Raw genomic sequence first — 19343 nt, 5'->3', positions numbered from 1 at the left:
TTTTTTTTTTTTTTCTTTTTGTTGACAAATATGAAAATATCATATTTTGGGAAAGTATTTTAGAAATTTAGTATGCAAAGTCATGGTGCTATAGTTATGAAGCTTGCTTCCCGGCCATGAGGTTCAGTCCCACTGTGTGCTTGCCAAAACCTTGTGAATGGATTTGGTAGACAGAAACTGAATGAAGTATGGTGTGTGTATATGAGTATGTGTATATGTGTGTATGCACATTTGTGTATGTGTTCCCTTGTCCTAACATCACATGATGGTTGTAAACAAGGATCACCATCATACAAGTAATGTTGTTTGTTTCCAGTCTGCCATTGAAAAAAATATATCTGACCATGGGAAACATTACTTAGCTTGGAAATGGGTAAGGATTTACAATAGTAAGGGCATCCAGCTATAGAAAATCTGCCTCAGCAGTTACATCTGACCCTTGCAAGCATAGAAAAGTGGTTGCTAAAATGATGATGATGATGTGTTGACTTATTTCTTTTTCAGTTATGTGGGTGTCAGTTAACCTTTTGAGGGGAAAAAGCAGAGAATATGTTGAAATGTTCCTGGGATAATAAGTATTAACACACATTATACTTACCATTTTCCATTGTTTGTTTTGCAGAATGTCATATTGTGTGCCATATGAAATGTGCTTCACAAGTGCCACCCACCTGTGGACTATTACTGGAATATATTCAGAACTTTACATCTTGTATGCGTAGAATTGAATCTTCTGACACTCTGAATTCGAGTCAAACAAATCCCTGTGAAATCTCAAGTTATCTTAAGATCCAAAGGTATACTGTTAACCCTTTTCTCATCATATTCTTGTTGAAATGCACTGATTTTATTTGACTTGATTTTGAAAATAATGAAGATGGAGAACCTCTTTGTGTTCACTTTGACCTTCTACAAAGAGTAGCCAAATTATAAATGCTGTTAGATAATGTTATTCCTATGTGTACACTGTCTGAAAAACTACTAGGTAGTCATGGCTGGGACATTTTTGATCATTGATATGTATATTCAGTTATGACTGACTTAAATAACATTACTCATAACAAGGAAATACAATTGTTATCTAAGGGAGACTACTTAGCAAAGACTGGCTGACTGTTTATCATGAACACGGGAACTGGAGGGTTATTTTGTTTTTTCGCTTCTTACATTTTTGAGTATGTTGTAGGTTAAACTAACATAAAAGAAATATTGTTATACTAATAACCAGAAAGGGTTTGCAGTATACTTTCTCATCATAGAGTAATGTTTCCTTGAAGTGGATATATACATACTTTTAAAGAGTAGATCTTGAAAGATTTCTGTGTGTTAGTTAGTGGATCATACATCATTATCATTGTTTTTTGCATCCACTTTTCCATGCTTGCGAGGGTCAGATGGAAATTGTCAAGGCAAATTCTTCCAAGGTTGGATGCCCTTCTTATCACCAACAACACTACTCATATGGTTACACTCAGTTACAACTGTTACATGTCAAAAAGAGACACATTGGCACACATGTATGACAGGCTTCTTTCAATTTCCTTTTATCAGATCCACTCACAACGCTTTTGAAAAACACTTGACCTAGGTGTCACACAGTGGAATTGAACTCAAAAACCATATGACTGGGAAGCAAACTTCTTAGCCACAGAATCATGTCTACTCATTGAAAGCTAATTATGTAATACAATTGTTTTCAAAAACAAACATAAGTGGGTTTTTTTTTTTTTTTCTTCGAATTCTTTTTATTGCATTCTTTAAATAAAATGAAAAATCACAGTAACATACATTTTGAAAGGGAGTTATATACTAATTAAAATGGTTGTTGCATATTTGTCCACAGGGATATATTTCAATTACTGTGTAGTTTGAAAATATCTAAATAGTGTAATTTTAAAGACATTTGGGTTGATTTCATGACAGAAATTTCAATTAAAGGAAATAACACTTAATGTATCTAAATTAGATTTGCCAGCATCTATTTTAACACCTACTTTTTCCATTCTTGCATAGGTCAGATAAGATTATTTTTTAAATAATAGTTCAAATTTTAAATATCAAATTTTAGTATTTCTTTAAAAATTCAAAGCTTCCCATTACCATTCCATTCCAAATTTTAGTTTATTCTAATCACTTTCATCATTTTTATGCCTGTCTTCCAGACTGACATAGATTGGGTAGTTCAGTGGACCCAGCAAGACAAAGCACCATCTCATGCTGCAGTGTCTCAGTTTGGGCATGATTTTTACAGCTATAAAGTCCTTCTAGTGCCAACCACTTTATAGGATGTACTATGTACTCCTCTTTCTGCATGTGTAGGTGGGCACCAACATTAGTGAGTGTGATCGCCTTGTAACTGGCATGACTAAAGAACCATCATGAGTAAGAGGAGAATATGAGAGAGAAGGAAATGAAAGGGTGAAGCACAATAAGAACAAATTTATTGTAATATCTATGAAAATTTGAAATTACAATTTTTAATGGAAAATCATGAGTATTATAGGAATTGGAGTATATGCGTCTTAGTTGTTTAATATCATTTCACTTCATACAGTCTTTTGAATGTATTCTATGTCTGTGTATGTATATATATATAGGAATACAATGTTTTAGGTAAGTGCTAGATGAAAATTTCTTAAATAACGATTGTACTTTTTCATTTTATTTCATCCCATTCGCTTGGAAAATTTGAAGACATTCTTTACCTTTATATAAATAAACTGAAGAACAATTCCTCATTTCTTCTAATTATTATATAGTGTGCTGTTTTGTTGTTGGCAGGATCAACCAAAAATAAAACAGTACTCTATCCAGCAAAAGATAAATATCGCTTAATAAAAACAGGATTTATATGTGAGCTACTATAAGTTTTATGTTCCAATAGTACAGTGGTTGTATGATCTTTATTAAATGATATTTATATCGATACAATTTTTGTTTGTTTAATTTGTAGAAGTGGTAAAAATAGCTGGGATCAGTGTTGGGTGAAACTTGATGGAAATATGTTGATGATTTACAATGATGAAGACGACTCCTCACCTATTGACTCTTTTGACTTGTATCCAACCACAAACAATGAAGTGGTGGTTCACAGTGCTGTGACAGCTGCTGAGCTTCCTAACACCGCTACTTCCGATCTGTTGTACATCATGAAAGTTGAAGAGATTCCAGACAACACTTGTTGGCCGGGCAAGTATGTAGTCACTTCCTCTTAATATTTATTGAGTTGTTTCATTGTCTTTTGATCTTTTTCTTCCCTCTCTCCTCACTTTACTTGTTTTGCTCTGTTTTACCATCGTCATCATCATCATTCTTTTAATGTCCACTTTTTACATGCTTGCCCAAAGTTCCACATAATGGTATTGAACTTGAAACCATATGGTTGGGAACCAAACCATGCCAATTTCATTTAAATAATTAACCATTCTTCTTTCTTTTCATTTCAAATTATCTTTCATTCTTAAAAGTGTGTGTGTGCAATGTATACAATGGTGAATTTTCTTTATACTTTATTTTTATTTATAAATAAACATTTTTTTTATATTTTCCAACAAAATTTCTTTATCTTATAAATATTTTTACATCTGATTCAAATCTTTTCTGTTGCTCTTGAACAGTTCCAATAGTTATGTTCTTTTTCTTATGTGTGGTTAAATACATTAACTGATCTATTTATTCTATTTGTCATTACAGAAATCTCTACCTCATGTGTATGAATTTCTCAGATAAGCAGCGCTGGGCTGCTGCATTGGAAGCTGTTGTTAAGAAGAGAAGCAGTGCCAACAAACAGACGGTATGTTCTTTATGGGTTTGATATATCAAATGAATGTCTGTTAAACCATTCCACTTTTCTATGCCTGTGTATGTCGGATGGGGTTTATTGTGGCAGATTTTTTGCAGCTGGGTGCCCTTCCTGTTGCCAACACTCACCTGTTTTTAGTAAGGTAATACTTTTCATAGCCAGATACATTTTTGCAGGTTATTAGAAATGAATGACACTGCTTATATGAGAGTAATATTCATTTACAACTATCACACACTATCATGACAAAGGGACATTCACACACACACAATGACCCATGCAAGCATGGAAAAGTGTACATCAAAATGGTAATGATGGATAGATAGATAGATAGATAGATAGATGGATCGAACAGGCTTCTTTCAGTTTCCTTGTACCGTATTCATTCACAAGGCATTGGCTGGGCTAGGTCTATGGTAGAAGACATTTGGCCAAGTTGCTGCAGTGTGGGACTGAGTCTTAAGATATGTGTTTGGGGAGCAAACTTCTTACTGCAGAGCCATCCCTGTAGAATATAATAAAAATGAATTGTTACTTGTCTATATGTTCAAAGACAAGTAGAAGAAGAATACCTTACTTATAAAATTTATAAGGTTTAGTGATAGGAAGGTTACCCAGCAGTAAAATAATCTTCCAATAATGTCTTCATCCAACATCTGCTAGCAGAGAAAAGCAAATGTTATATAAACAAATGAATACAGCTTAAACATGATGTCTAATAAATTGTAATCTTTGATAATTAAACATCTAATTAAAAATAACTTATCTAAATATTATTGTATGTGGAATATTTTAAAGTTTTTTGTTGCATCTTGAGAGTATCATTATACCAATAATAAACACATGCACTGATTCTATCTCATTTTCTTAATTATTATTAGTTAATTGTTGATGACCTTGCTCTAATAGCCGAGTCACTGCCAGAACTAGAGACAAAGTTTAGGGTGTGGAAGCAAGGTCTAGAATCAAAGGGCCTTAGGGTTAACCTAGCAAAAACCAAAGTCTTAGTAAGTAGGAAGGCTGACAAATCACAAACCCCTTCAGGTAGATGGCCCTGCTCAATCTGTAGAAAAGGCATGGGTAGAAACTCCATACGATGTACCCAGTGTAAGCTATGAACACATAAAAGGTGCAGCAATATCGAAGGAAGGTTAACCAGGAAGATAGTTTTTGTGTGTGGCAGATGCACAGGGGCAATAAACACCACAGATGCTCAGAAAACAGATTCCATCACATGCCAGGTTGTTAATAGCTTCTGCTACATAGGCAACCAAGTCTGTAGTGGTTGCTCTGAGTGTGTAGAGGCTAGAATAAGAATAGCCTGGACAAAGTTCAGGGAGCTCCTACCTCTGCTGGCAACTAAGGATGAAAGGTAGACTGTATGATGCATGTGTGCGAACTACCATGCTACATGGCAGTGAAACATGGACCATGACTGCTGAGGACATGCGTAGGCTTGTAAGAAATGAAGCTAGCATGATCCGCTGGAAGTGTAATGTCAATGTGCATACACGACAGAGTGTAAGCAACCTGAGAGAAATGTTGGACATAAGCAGCAAATGTGGTGTGCAAGAGAGACGACTGTGTTGGTATGATCATGTGTTACATATGGATGAGGACAGCTGTGTGAGGAAGTGCCACACCCTAACTGTGGAAGGTACCTGTAGAAGAGGTAGACCCAGGAAGACATGGAATGAGGTGGTGAAGCATGACCTTCAAACATTGGTCCTCACAGAGGCAATGACAGGAGACCAAGACCTTTGGAGATATGTTGTGATTGAGAAGACCTGGCAAGTAAAGTGAGATCGCAGCCATGGCCGATGCCAGTGTTGCATGTCCAGCCCATTTAAGAGTACCCTTGATGCGTCAGGTGATATGATATGCTTGAAAAGACCTGTTGAGTCAAGTAAAACCCAAATCGTAGCTGTGGCCAGTGACCTTGACTGGCTCCCGTTCCGGTGGTATGTAAAATGCATCATCCAAACGTGGCCGATACCAGTACCCCCTGACTGGCTCCTGTGCCAGTGGCACATAAGAAGCACTATCTGAACATGATTGATGCCAGGTCCACCTGGCTGGCTTCTGTGCTGGTTACACATAAAAAGCACCCACTACACTCTCGGAGTGGTTGGTATTAGGAAAGGCATCCAGCTGTAGAAATATTGCCAGATCAGATTGGAGCCTGGTGCAGCCGCTAGCTCTACAGACCTCAGTCAAACTGTCCAACCCATGCCAGCATAGAAAACAGATGTTAAACGATGATGATGATGATGATGAATTGGTTATCATTTAACCAATTAACTGATTGATTGTTTGGTTTATCATTCGGTCAATCAATTAGTCAGCTAAGTCTGTCAAAGTCTTTTCACCATCCTTCACAACCTCATCAATGACCTGCCTAAAACAGGAGTAGAGAAGACATATTACTGATGAGGTTGACTTTGACAAAACTAACTGATTGATTGAGTGACTGAACAGTTTGTCAGATAATTGGTTAGTTAATTGGCTAAAAGATTAACCAATTAACAAAATCTGTTTCAACACACGCATTCACATAAAGAATCTTGCAAACTAAATACAAAAATGAAGTAATTTAAAGTATTATAATTAAAAGTAATTTCTATCTTTTATGTACAGTCCCCCACCCCACCCTCACATATATGATTATAAACTTAATTTCTCTGTTCTCTTCCTTACAGATATTGTTTAGATTTCTCTACATTTGGAACTAGTGTATTACATGGCCGTGGTTAAGCTTAGTAGTAGAATCACAAAAGTATTAAGCCACTATAGAGTAGTTGACATTTGGAAGGGAAGCCAGCCATAGAAGCTATGCTGCAGCCGACACTGGAGTACGATGCAGCTCTACAGCTTGCAAGATCTATCAAACCATTGAACGCATGCCAGCATGCAAAATGGACATTAAATGAGGGTGATATTAAGTGTTATTTATAGTATGCTGGAAGGGAGTATGTTGGGCTAAATACTATTATTATTAGGAGCAAAGAGGTACACAGAAGTGGGTGTGAAATCTGTGGTCAACTGATTGAAAAGTCAAACTTGAATTTCTTCAGTTCAAAGAACCCAAGAACACTGGTTTTTATAATTTTCATTTAAGTCATCTGTCAAAGAAAGTTAAATATATTGCTCCAAAACCTCACCTAGAACTGGATAGAGACTTTCTACTCATCTCCACAAATTAATCACAGCAAACTAAAGTGTGACTACTCAATGAATTCTCTTAGACTGTATTTCAACGTAAGGACTTTCGAGCAAGATCGTTGCCAGTGGCCGTGGACTGGTTCTTGTGCGAGTGGCACGTAAAATACACCATTTTGAGTGTGGCCGTTGCCAGTACCGCCTGACTGGCCTTCGTGCCGGTGGCATGTAAAAGCACCCACTACACTCTTGGAGTGGTTGGCATTAGGAAGGGCATCCAGCTGTAAAAACTCTGCCAAACCAGATTGGAGCCTGGTGTAGCCATCTGGTTTCACCAGTCCTCAGTCAAATCGTCCAACCCGTGCTAGCATGGAAAGCGGACGTTAAACAATGATGATGATGATGATGATGATGATGATGATGGTAAGAAAAGAGTTAAGAGAGACTTTATTTGAATTAATTCTGAATGTGATTTAAGAATTTAGTAAAATAACTTTGTCATTATTCAGTGTTTGAAACATAAATTAGCAAGAAATGTTGATGGAATGTTTTAATTTAGGTAATTTTAAACCTGCAAGTTTATATCCTAGAACCAAGAGCAGTCCCTGGTGGGTTGGAATCAAAAGCAATGGTTTTCTTTTCTCTGTCATGTTTGAAGATTGTTCTGTATATAAGACTTATAGATGTTGGCATATTTGATTAAATGTCTTGAGATGAGTAGTCATTAGTAGGATTGCAACTGTATAAACTATTAATATCATCTTTAGAAAGTTTTTAACTCTTTACGATTCAAATTACTCTGTCTAATATAATACTTCTTTATTCACATTGTTTTTGAATTAACCATGCATTGTCTTGTAGCTTCAAGATTTCAATGATGTGATTGTTTATTTTTTTAGAATGACACTGTAGGGTAAGTATAAGAGGCCAGATCTGGCCAGTTTGAACATAAAACAGAATATTTTGGCCAGATACGGTTGGTGTAAATACTAAAGCGTTAATATCTTGTTGAGCACTTTCCACAATACTTGTTATACTTAGTCATCCTAAATAATACTCTACTTTTTCAGCGGTTGATGCACACTGTTGTTCTGCAGTTGAATGATGCCTTCAAAATTGAATTGAACTGTTGTCTAATCCTTAACAAAAAGGTGAAGTTTTTTTTTTCTCTCTCTTTCCTTTTGTCTCAAACTTTCTTTCAACCCTTTAAGTGTCACTATTTCCCTTCTTTCATTTATTTTAACTCACTCATTATCATGTGAAAGTGCCTGAAATGACACTTCTATGTCTACAGCATTGACTTACTTAATTACCACATTTCTTTAATCATCTACTGTTGTAAAATGAATACAGGCTTTGGGGTTCAGTTCCACTGTGCAGCACCTTGGGCAAGTTTTCTACAATAGCCCCAGGCCTTCCAGTGCCTTGAGAGGGAATCTAGTGAGCAGAAGCTGTAGTTATCCTATCATAAATGTGTGTATGTGCACATGCAGATGTGAATGTTTCACATTTTGAGCAAACAATGGTGACATTGACATTACAGCTGGCCACTCTGCACTTTCAAAGGCCTGCAGATTGTATAAATTCCTTATCTGTAAAACGAGTGTTGGTGACAGGGAGAACATCCTACTATAAAATCCTGCTTCACAATCAATCCCCATTCATTCTATGCTACCAATGCATGGATAGATGGATATTCAACAAACAAAACTCACAACCTGTAAATACTGGAGATCAACCATTTGTGGAATTAATACTTTGTAGAATTTTTATGTAATTCTACCATCATCATCATTTTTGATATCCACTTTTTCATGCTTGCATGGATCAAATAGAATTTGTTGAGGCATACCTGTTTTCAAGTGAGATAGTACTCCCCACGACCAGACACATACACACACATGCATTAGATATATAATGGGCTTCTTTCAATTTCCATGTACCAGATATATTCGCAAGGCTTTAGTTGGCACAGGGCTAGAGTAGAAGACACTTGCCCAAGGTGTCATACAGTGGCACTGAATCAAAGATCATGTGGTTGAGAAGTAAACTTCTTACCATGCAACCATGCCTATGTATGAGTTACAAATATATCTGTGGTTTTACATTCTGTGTATCATAGTTAATGTATATATACTCTTGACAGGCATGCTGCTGTGGTTTTTGTCTGAAGCAAAATCTCTTCATAGACATGTTGTATTAAGAAAGCTAACACGCGTTTGATGTTCTTGTGAGTCACTGCTACAATAATCTTTGCCTCACTCTGATATATATTGTTGTTTTTTTCACTACATGTCTATGAAGAGATTTTCTCTCAGATGAAATCCACAGCATCATGCCTTTCAGTGCTGTATATAGGTTAATTATGGTACAAATAGATGGCTATTTTGTCTATTGAGTATTATTTTGAATTATGCTCAATGAAGTTGCATGGCTTAATGGTTAGGGTATTCAGTTCACGATTGTAAGATTGGGAGTTCGATTTCAGTGGCACATTGTGTCCTTCAGCAAGACACTTTATTTCACATTTCTCCAATGCACTCAGCTGACAAAAATGAGTGGTACCTTTGTTTCAAAGGTACTACAGATTCATCACATTCTGTATCACACTGAATCTCCCCGAGAACTATGCTAAGGGTTCATGTGTCTGTAAAGTGCTCAGCCACTTGCACATTCATGAGCAAGCTATTCTGTTGATCAGATCAACTGGAGCCCTTATCGTCATAACCAGCAGAATATTATTCTGAATTATTACACATGCTTGTAGGAATATATTTTATTGCATTTCAGTTAGGTTATTATGCCAATAATAAACACACTGGTTCTATTTCAGTTCTTTTATTATTATTAGTCAATTAGTTGAACAAGTAACCAAATAACCCATCAATTAGTTAATTGTTTAAATGTTAATGAATTCACTAATAAAAAAAAAGTAAAATAGAACCAGTGCATGTATTTGTTATTGGCATAAATGACCCTCCTAAGATACAGCAAAATCTGTTTCAACAGTATAGTAGCTGGGAAACTATATTATCATAATATAAACTATATTGTGAGAATATAGTTTCCCACCTATTAGACTTTCAGTTGTTTTCTCTGTTAGTGAATGTTAGACAGCTGTAAAGTTCTCGGTTCACTGTCACAGTTGAAACTATTTCACTGTTAATTTCTCCTCGAAATATCTATGTGAATAATATTTATTTGTTGTGTTTGTATGTTTATTTCACAGTATTTGCTTCTTGGTGGTGAGGAAGGACTCTTTGTCAGTGAAATCCAAAATTCTTCTTACTCCTTGTACAGTACTCCAGTTAAGATATGTGGTGTTGGCAGTGTTTATCATATGCAGTCTGTATCTTCCTTACAGTTAGTAGTCCTTCTTGTCGGTAAGTAATGTTGTTTGCTTTAACTTGACGAAGATTTCTCTGCAATATTTCTATTTCAAATGGATCCTCTTCTGCTTGTCTTTTCTTTCTCGCCATTAATCAAATCAGTAGGCTCTGTCACCACTTGACCTACTCAGTTTTGTTGCCAAATATTTCTCAGGTGCCTTAGAATCTTCATAGACAGTTCTGAAACTGCTTTAACCAAGATAATGGCCTCCATCATTTAAGATTGGCCATGCATCTCCACATGTACATGCAGTTCAGGGCAAGATTTTTTCTAAGAAGACTGATAATTTGCCCATGTATGCAAATCTCCCTTTTTCACACCACTGACTTTGGCCAATACAGTTTGGCACTAGAGATGTCACAGGAATTGCTGTCTCAACTGAAAGGGCTGTAATAAATACCACAGGATAGGACATCCTATTCAACCCTCCAATAGATCCACCAATTCATCCCCAACATAGATTGGTATTCTTTGATCGATCTTGAAAATCTAACATTAGCAAGATTTGATCTCAGAGCACAGAGAGTCAGAACAAATACCACAAGGTATTATATCCTATGCTCTAATGACTCTATCATTTTGCTGCCTTCACTTATGATGGCTGAAACAAACTGAAGAGGTTTTAAGCTATCAATCTCAAGGAACTTAAGCCCTTTGTCCTCTACAGAGCACAGGCCATTGATGACTTTTCTCCACTGTCCTTGACTCTGGGCTCTCTTTGCTACTTCTCTTCAGTTGGTTCCCACCCTCCTATTTTTACCTCTGGGAGGAGGTGGTCCATATTATTCTGGCCCCTATCCTTTGACCTGTTCGGCATGACAGGGCCTTTCAGAAGCTTACACTCTGGTAGTATAGCTCAGCTCTCATGGTTATTGAAACACACAAGCTACCACACCACAGTGAGGACTGAACCTTGTGGTGGAATTTCAAGGAAGTAGGTGCATGTTAAACACACCTGTTACTAAACTATTAATCAAATGTTTTAATTAAATTCTGCATCATTGTCATTGTCCTTAGAATTGAGTAGATCATCATCATCATCGTTTAACGTCCGCTTTCCATGCTAGCATGGGTTATATATATATATAATGTACTGTTTCATATATATACAATGTACTGTTTTTGTTGATGGTAAGATCAACAAAAAAAATACTCCATCTGGTGAGAGAGAAATATTTTTTAATAGATACATGTTTTTGTGCTACTAATAGTTTCATGTGTTGAGAAATACCTCAAACATATTCACCAGGCACATAATGAACTAAAAATTGAATGAGAGAAGAAACACAAAAAGTTGAAAAGGAAGCATATATATATATATATATATATATATATATATATATATATATAACGTGTTGTTTAAAAAATATACTTTATTATATCAGTATTTCATGCTTTTGTTGTTGTTCCTTTGCCATTTTTACACAGACTCCCTGGTTTTGTATAATTTAATCTGTGTAATTGGAACAAATTAAAACCATTTTCATCAATGAGATTATTTAAATCTAGTCAAAGTTCATTGCTTGTGATGGACCAGTGTACTGTTCAGAGGGAAAGCCATGGAAACCAGGTTAAATTCTGGCCTTATGAGCCTTGTGACTCATGACAGACCTAAATGTTCACTGGTGGTGGTGGCACCAGCAGCAGCGATGACAACCATACAAATTCTTCTTTGGCTTTATGCTTATTTATTGTATATGAGCAGAACAAGCTGTTAACCACTTATTCCATCAACTTCTAAGGGAACCTCAGCCTGCTAGAAATAGATACCAAATTCCTGGCATACATGTTGCCATCTTTATAAAAAGTAAGAAACAATACATTGGATAACATTGACTAATTTATTCAAAAAGATAGTCAACATTGGATTATCTTTGGTTAAAGATCTACTCAATGAGATCAGATCTAGGTCTAAATAACAATAACAAACAAATATCTAAAATGTTGGCAGTATCCATTCTATACTAGTAGACTGGGAATTTAGAATTTTAAATATTTTTATGCAAAGTTTCTCATGTTATCTCTCATTGTGTTCAAATTGTTTCAATTTCCAGGAGAAGATCGTGCATTAATAGCAATTAAGAAAAAAAGCCTTAAGAACAAGCATTTCCATAAGTTGCCAAACCAGTCCAACCCTATCCCTTATGACACTTTAGACAAAGTTATCCGTTGTACAGTGTTTGATGTTGGCATGTGGGAGGAATGTGTTTACCTTTGTGCTGGCATGATTGACAGAATTGTCCTCATGAAATACAACCATGGATTGGATCAGTTTTGCGTCCGAAAGGTAAATTGCAATATTGCTATTTTAAATTACATAAATTCATTATCAGACTTGTCTCCTCATTTCTAATTTAAGGTATAGGTATGACTCCATGGTTAAGAAGTTTGCTTACCAACCACATGGTCTCAAGTTCAGCCCCTCTACATGGCACTTTGGGCAAGTGTCTTCTACTATTGCCCTGGGCCAAACAAAGTTTTGCAAGTGAATTTGGTAGATGGAAACTTTAAGAAGCCTGTTGTATAAATGTGTGTGTGTGGGGAGAGAGAGATGTACATATATGTGTGGGTGTTTGTATCCCTTTGTTTTGACATTGTGTAATAGTTGTAAATGAGTATCACTGTCATACAAGCAGTGTCATTCACTTACATATGTTTGGCCATGGAGAAATATTTTGAGAGTTGGAAAAAGAAAGTTCTTCAACACATGCATGCATGGAAAAGTTGACTTTAAAATAATTATGGTTGTTTTGATACTGTCAAGAAGAAAGACTTAATTTTTTTTCTCTCTCCTTTCTATTTCTTCTCAGGAATTTAATATCATTGCTGAACCTTGCAGTTGTGTGTGTGTTGCAGATAAATTTGCCATTGTTGGCACTGACCAGTTTATGTGCATTGATTTTGAAAATCCATCTTTGAAAGGTAAATAAAACTTCTATTCGACTCTAACTACTTGAAACAACTGAACAATAGTTTCTCCCTGAATATATATTTACTTTCTGTAGCTTTCCTTTTCATATAAGCTATTTTTTTCTTTTATAGCATCTCTTCTCTACTCATTTCTACCTCATTATCATTTATATCACTTTCTAGCTTTCCTACCTCTCTAGCCCTCTTGTAAAATGAATGTAGTAATGTCATTCCTCTACAGCAAGTAAGCTGCTCTGTTCCAGTAATTTTCTCTCATGCTTTACCCACTTTCCATTCCTAATCTTCTAGCATAAAGTTATCTACCTGCCATTCAGGGCTCAGAGCCTTGCAAGCTACATGGCAACATCACTAATACTGGTGGTAAAAAACAAAATGCATCTAGTACACTCTGTAAAATAGTTGTTAAGAAGGGCATCCAGCTGTAGGAACCAGTCCAAGCAGATGCTAGAGCACAGTGCAGTCCTTGAAGCCATTGGATCCTGTCAAACCATCTAACCCATGCCAGTGTGGAACATTGATATTAAATGATGATGCGGAGGAGGAGGGAAGATCACTGTTTATGACTCTTTACAAGGCCTCCAAGTCTAGAAGGAGAGAAGGAGGAAAGTATCCTGAAACCGGAGACCCAACCTAAATGCTTACTACAGAGTGGGATCTAAAGGTGCCAGATGGTGGTGTTAAACTAGGTATTGAGTTAAGTCTATTATCTAAATAGGCCTTGGCTGGATTTGAGCTCAGACACATAGGGACAGAACAAATTCTGCAAAGCATTTAGTTCAATTTTCTTACATGTCTGCCAGTACACTAATCTGAATTGGTTTGTTTTTATTGACCTTGAAAGGTTGAAACATAAAATTGACTTCAGCAGGATTTGAACTCGGAGCTAATACCATGCAACATTCTATCCAACACTTTAACAACTTCACTAATTTACTATCCCAAACCATCTATACATCAAACCTTATATACAGACCAAACATTTTCTATATTTTCAAATCTGCTGTTTTGTTGAATTTTTGTACCATTTCTCATCATAAATTTATTATTAACCCTAACATATTCAATGGGTTAGTGCCAACAGATATTTAATTACTGATAATTGATGAGAAACTAGGATTTCACTGCTCAATTTGCCTTATGGGAGGAATGCAATGGAAATTTAATGAAAAGGCAATGATATAGCTATATCAGCTCTCTAATTAAAATCTGCTTTTCAGTTTGTATATAAAAGTTTATTCTGTTGAATATTTTAATCTTTTTGTTATAATATTTCTGTTGAAATATACTAGCTTTGTTTCATTTAATTTTGAAAGTAATAAAGAATTTAGTAAAATATTTATGTTCCAAACATGCACTGGTTCTATTTCACATTTTATGTACAAATTAAATTGGTGTTTGAAACAGGTTAACAGGAAATTTTGATGGAAGATTTTAATTTAGATAACTTTAAAACTGGAAGCTTATACTAGAGAACCAGGAGCAGTCTCAGGCAGGTTGCTATCAAAAGAATTAAGATAATTTTTTTATACACACACACACTGATACTTTACAAAATGATGTTGAAGTTTTACTATAAGCAGCACATTGTTTCTGTATCAACAGCAATATATTTATGATAAGGAATTAAATACCAGTAATATATGGTATTGAATGTCAGTTATGTAACTGACATTCTTTCTAGAGACATAACTGTCTCTAGAAAGAAAAAACTGGCTTCTGAAGAATTTTCATTCAGAACTAAGACACTGAACCAGATACATAAATGATTTAGTCCATCACTCTACTTACTAGGCACGCCAATTCCATTGTTCTACTTACAGTCAATTGTTTAACTTTCTATTGATTCTTATATTTAAATATCTGTGTGTAATTATGAAAAAAACAAATATAATATATTTGTTAATTATTTCAGAATATTTAGACAGCAAGGATCCATCTTTTAAATGTATATATGACAATACAAGCTTACCTTTGAATGTTGTGAAAATTTCTCCACAAGGAGCGCCACTAGAATTCTTGCTCTGCTATTATGGTTAGTAATTTACTTTTATTGTTCATCATGTTAACTTGTGTGTGTATTTTTATTTGTATATTTTTGTGTCAGTGCATAGCTCTTACTTGTTTCAGTCATTGGATTGTGGCCATGCTGGAGCATCACCTTAAAGGATTTAGTTGAATAAATCTACTCCCAGTTCATTTTTTTAAATATGATATTCTGTCAGTCACTTTTTCCAATCCAATAAGTTACTGGAATATAAACAAACCAACACCAGTTGTCAGGTTATTATGGAGGGAGGATAAACACATGCACACACACACACAACACATTTCCACACAGTTTCTGCCTCTCAGCTTCATTCACTATGCATTGATCAGTCCAGGGCCAAAGTAGAAGATACTTGCCCAAAACCACACAGCTGCAAAGTGAGTTTCTTAACCACACAGCTATACTTACACCTAATTCTTCTATTTTGAAAATAATTTTTTTTATTATTTGTTTAACATAATTGTTTAAGACCACAAGCAATATTAATTTACTTTGTAAACTTGATATCTGTAAAGAACCCCTTTAGGACATAAATTTTTCTTACAATTCTTTGTTTTAACAAAGTTCCGAATAATGTCATTGTCTATTTTCATAGATCAATAAGGCTTGACCGAACAGTAACACAACTCTAAATCCTCTAATATATTTCCATCAGTACACATCCTATTAACATATTTGCCTCTTACCCTTATCTACCACCCCACCTACTTCCCAGATGTACATACACCAAGCCTAATCACCATTCCACATAGCTGCACCTATCCCAGAAAAAACAACTTATCAGAGACTATATAAAGCCAAGATAAACCCAAATGTAACACAGTCTGATGAAGGCTAGTAGGCCATAACTTTGATGACATTCCTTTTTTGTAAAGGTATATTAAATATGTACTCTACAAAATGTACAATATGTCTGTGTGCATGTATATGTTTGTGTCTCCTTGTCTTGATATTGCATGATAGTTGGAAATCAATGTCTGTCATTTATTTCCAATGTTTTGTGTAAACATGTCTGGCTATGGAGAAATATTACTTTGCATGGAAACAGGTAAAGGTTGATAACAGGAAGGGCGTCCGGCCATAGAAAATCTGTTTCAAACTCCATCTTACCCATGCAAAAGTGGATGTTAAAACAATGATGATGAGGATACTGCAATCTTCGACAAAACTGGATTGAGAAAATGCTGCAATCATACTAATAATAATTTCAAAGAATTTGCAAATTGTTCTTTTGCAATTTGCAGTGAAGTTGAAATTTTTTTCTCCTTTTCATTGCTAGTGGGATTCTTTCTGTATCAGAAAGCAAAATTATGCTGCTTTTTTGTATTTTTTTTCAACCATTTTAAATTATTTATTTAGATCCAACAAAGGAAATAAATGTGATCTTTAATTTGAAACTGGCAATTTTATTATTCTTTTGTCACAAATAAAACCTTTTTATCTATCTTTATCGTTTTGCACTATTGAAAGTAATTTTTGTTTTTCGTTCTATCTTCAGAATTCGGTGTTTATGTGGACTATAGAGGTCGTAGAAGTCGGTCAAATAACTTAAGATGGAGTGGTGTACCTTTGACATTTGGTATGATGCTAAAGTCTTATGTTTTAGCAGTTATTCATTTTCAACTGAAATGTCTATTTTTACTGTCACTGTGTGTGTGTATACACACACTCTGACTTTCTCATTTTCATTCTACTTAACATTATTATAATAGTAATAATGCTTTTCTCTCTGTTTCTAGCCTATCATGACCCCTATCTCTTTGTCACTTACTTCAACTTTGTTCAGGCCATTAACATCCCCATGAACAGAAGCCAGATAAAGTAAGCAATGTTTGTTATTCCTTGTGGTGTTGTTGTTAAAGTGAATCAAATCCTGCCCCACCCAATAGTGTTTACTTATTTGTTTTCTCTTCATTTTATTTCACTCCTTGTTCTTTCTAAATCATATTTTTTTTTAATAAAGATTTTTAGTTTTACATTTGGAGAATTTGAACTATCTCAGGGCCATATTCACAAGTGATGGGAAGTAGAAGGCTGAACTGAATGCTAGAATTGCAGGTGCTGGCACAGTAATGCACCAGCTCTAGTATTCATATCTCAGAAGAGGAGAGGTTGGTAAAAGAGGCAAACTTGCTATCATCAATTCGGTTTTTCTGCCTGTCCACTTCTATGGTCATGAATGTTGGGTTTTGGCCAAAAACAAGCAGCTGAAATGAGGCTCTTTCAAAGGACCACTAGTAACACTACTTGACAGAGTGCATAGCTTGGAGATCAGTGAATCTCCCCAGGTCAAGCTACTACCTCTCTGCATTGAGAGGTCATTGCTCTAATACATGGATGTGGTTAGAATGTCATTGGAAAGGATCATAAGACAGATTCTTCAAGCCAGGCTAATTGACAGGAGACCTGGGAGTAGACTAAGTGTGAGATGGTTGGATAATATCCATAGTTTCAATTGGTCACACCTGGAAATCCCACTGCTTCTGAAAGGACTCTATGGAGGAGATGCCTGGGGTCTCTACCCCCACAACCTTCCCAGGAACAGTGAGCAGAGATAGATGGATGGATGGATTTTTACATTTGTTTTCTATGTAAATACGGTTTGCATCAGATGCTTGAAGAAATTAATTTTTTTCACAACTCTTCAATCCAAATGTTTAGATGTTTTAATGAACATAATCTAATCTTGAAAGACATCAATTACTAAGCAGTCTAATTCTGTTTCAAATTGCAGTTGTTTGATCAATGCCAACTATTCAATCCTAAGGTAGAAGTGTTAACTGATGCAAATAAAGATTAGCAGCACAATGAATTAACAAAAAGAAAAAAAAAGGAAGTCAAGAGCTCAGACACGCAATTACTGGCATTGTTAAGTTTAGAATGGTTGTATAGTTAAGAAATTCACTTTGCAACCACATGGGTTTGGGTTCAGTTCCATTGAGTGTCACCTTGGACAAGTGTCTTGTATTATAGTCCTAAGTCAACTTGTTAGTAAATTTGGTAAACAGAAAGTGGTATGTGTTTGAGTTTGTCCCCTACTACTTCCCAACAGGTGTTGATTTCTTTGTACCTTCCATAAATTAGCAGTTCAACAAAAAGGTACCAATAGAATAAGTAGTAAGCTTTAAATAAATACTGAGGTCGATTTGTATGACTAATCCCTTCAAAGTTGTGTCACAACATGTCCACAATTCAATGACTGAAATAAGGTACAGTCATCTCACCTACATTAATTTGACTGTCAAAGGTGGCGAGCTGGCAGAAACATTAGCACGCCGGACGAAATGCTTAGTTCAAATTCCACCAAGGTCAACTTTACATTCATCCTTTTGGGGTCAACAAATTAAATACCAGTTTAGTATTTGGGGTCAATCTAATCGACTAGCCTCCTCCCCAAAAATTTCGAGCCTTGTCCCTAGAGTACAAAAGATTATTAATTTGACTGTCAAAATTCAGGAAACTATTACATCTTGACTCTTGTTAAATATAACAACAAATTGGTAGGGATCAACAATCATTCTAAAGGGTGAAATCAATTACTTTCTTTTTTTTTTTTTTCAACAAAATTTGAAGAAAGCTTTTAGAGCTTTGCATACCTCATAAAGCAAAACTGTGTGCTGAATGTATGTTTCTAATGGTGTTCAGAGAGACATTAATTTTCAGACAACTCTTCTAAGAATTGGATTTGCTAATCAATCTTCATTTATTTCTCACTTATATTTACCAAAATTAGTCATTGTTGCATGAAAGTGGCTTTCCTTACACTTTGAGTTAACTTTAAGGTTTTACTGACTGGACCTTGATCTACTTCACTCAATTCCTAGTGGTTATTAACATATTCGTTCTGACTCTTGAGGTATGAAGTCAGTAGTAGGATTTGAGCTATTGATTACTGGCTGAACAACTGGATACAACAGTTCAATAGATTTAACTACTCAGCTATAAGTTTGTTGATTTCAAAGAATTCTTTGGTATCCAGTAACTTTTTTTGAATATGAAATTCTCTCTCTCTCT

General features: G+C 35.4%; 1 protein-coding gene across 1 annotated transcript in view; it reads left to right on the top strand.

The window, feature by feature from the left end:
* The window catches only part of LOC106874646 (citron Rho-interacting kinase), a 45600-nt gene that overhangs the window by 16430 nt on the left and 9827 nt on the right, over positions 1-19343 (top strand). Inside the window, exons 10-19 of the mRNA XM_052965855.1 lie at positions 623-797; positions 2954-3193; positions 3694-3793; positions 8032-8112; positions 10191-10344; positions 12406-12638; positions 13162-13273; positions 15195-15314; positions 16828-16908; positions 17069-17150. Coding sequence (XP_052821815.1) covers positions 623-797; positions 2954-3193; positions 3694-3793; positions 8032-8112; positions 10191-10344; positions 12406-12638; positions 13162-13273; positions 15195-15314; positions 16828-16908; positions 17069-17150 — 1378 coding nt within the window. The remainder of the gene's footprint in view (positions 1-622; positions 798-2953; positions 3194-3693; positions 3794-8031; positions 8113-10190; positions 10345-12405; positions 12639-13161; positions 13274-15194; positions 15315-16827; positions 16909-17068; positions 17151-19343) is intronic.

The sequence above is a fragment of the Octopus bimaculoides genome, chromosome 2, assembly GCF_001194135.2.
Source record: "Octopus bimaculoides isolate UCB-OBI-ISO-001 chromosome 2, ASM119413v2, whole genome shotgun sequence".
NCBI lineage: Eukaryota > Metazoa > Mollusca > Cephalopoda > Octopoda > Octopodidae > Octopus > Octopus bimaculoides.
Note: the sequence above shows the minus strand (reverse complement) of the source record. Positions and strands in the feature narration are given on the sequence as shown.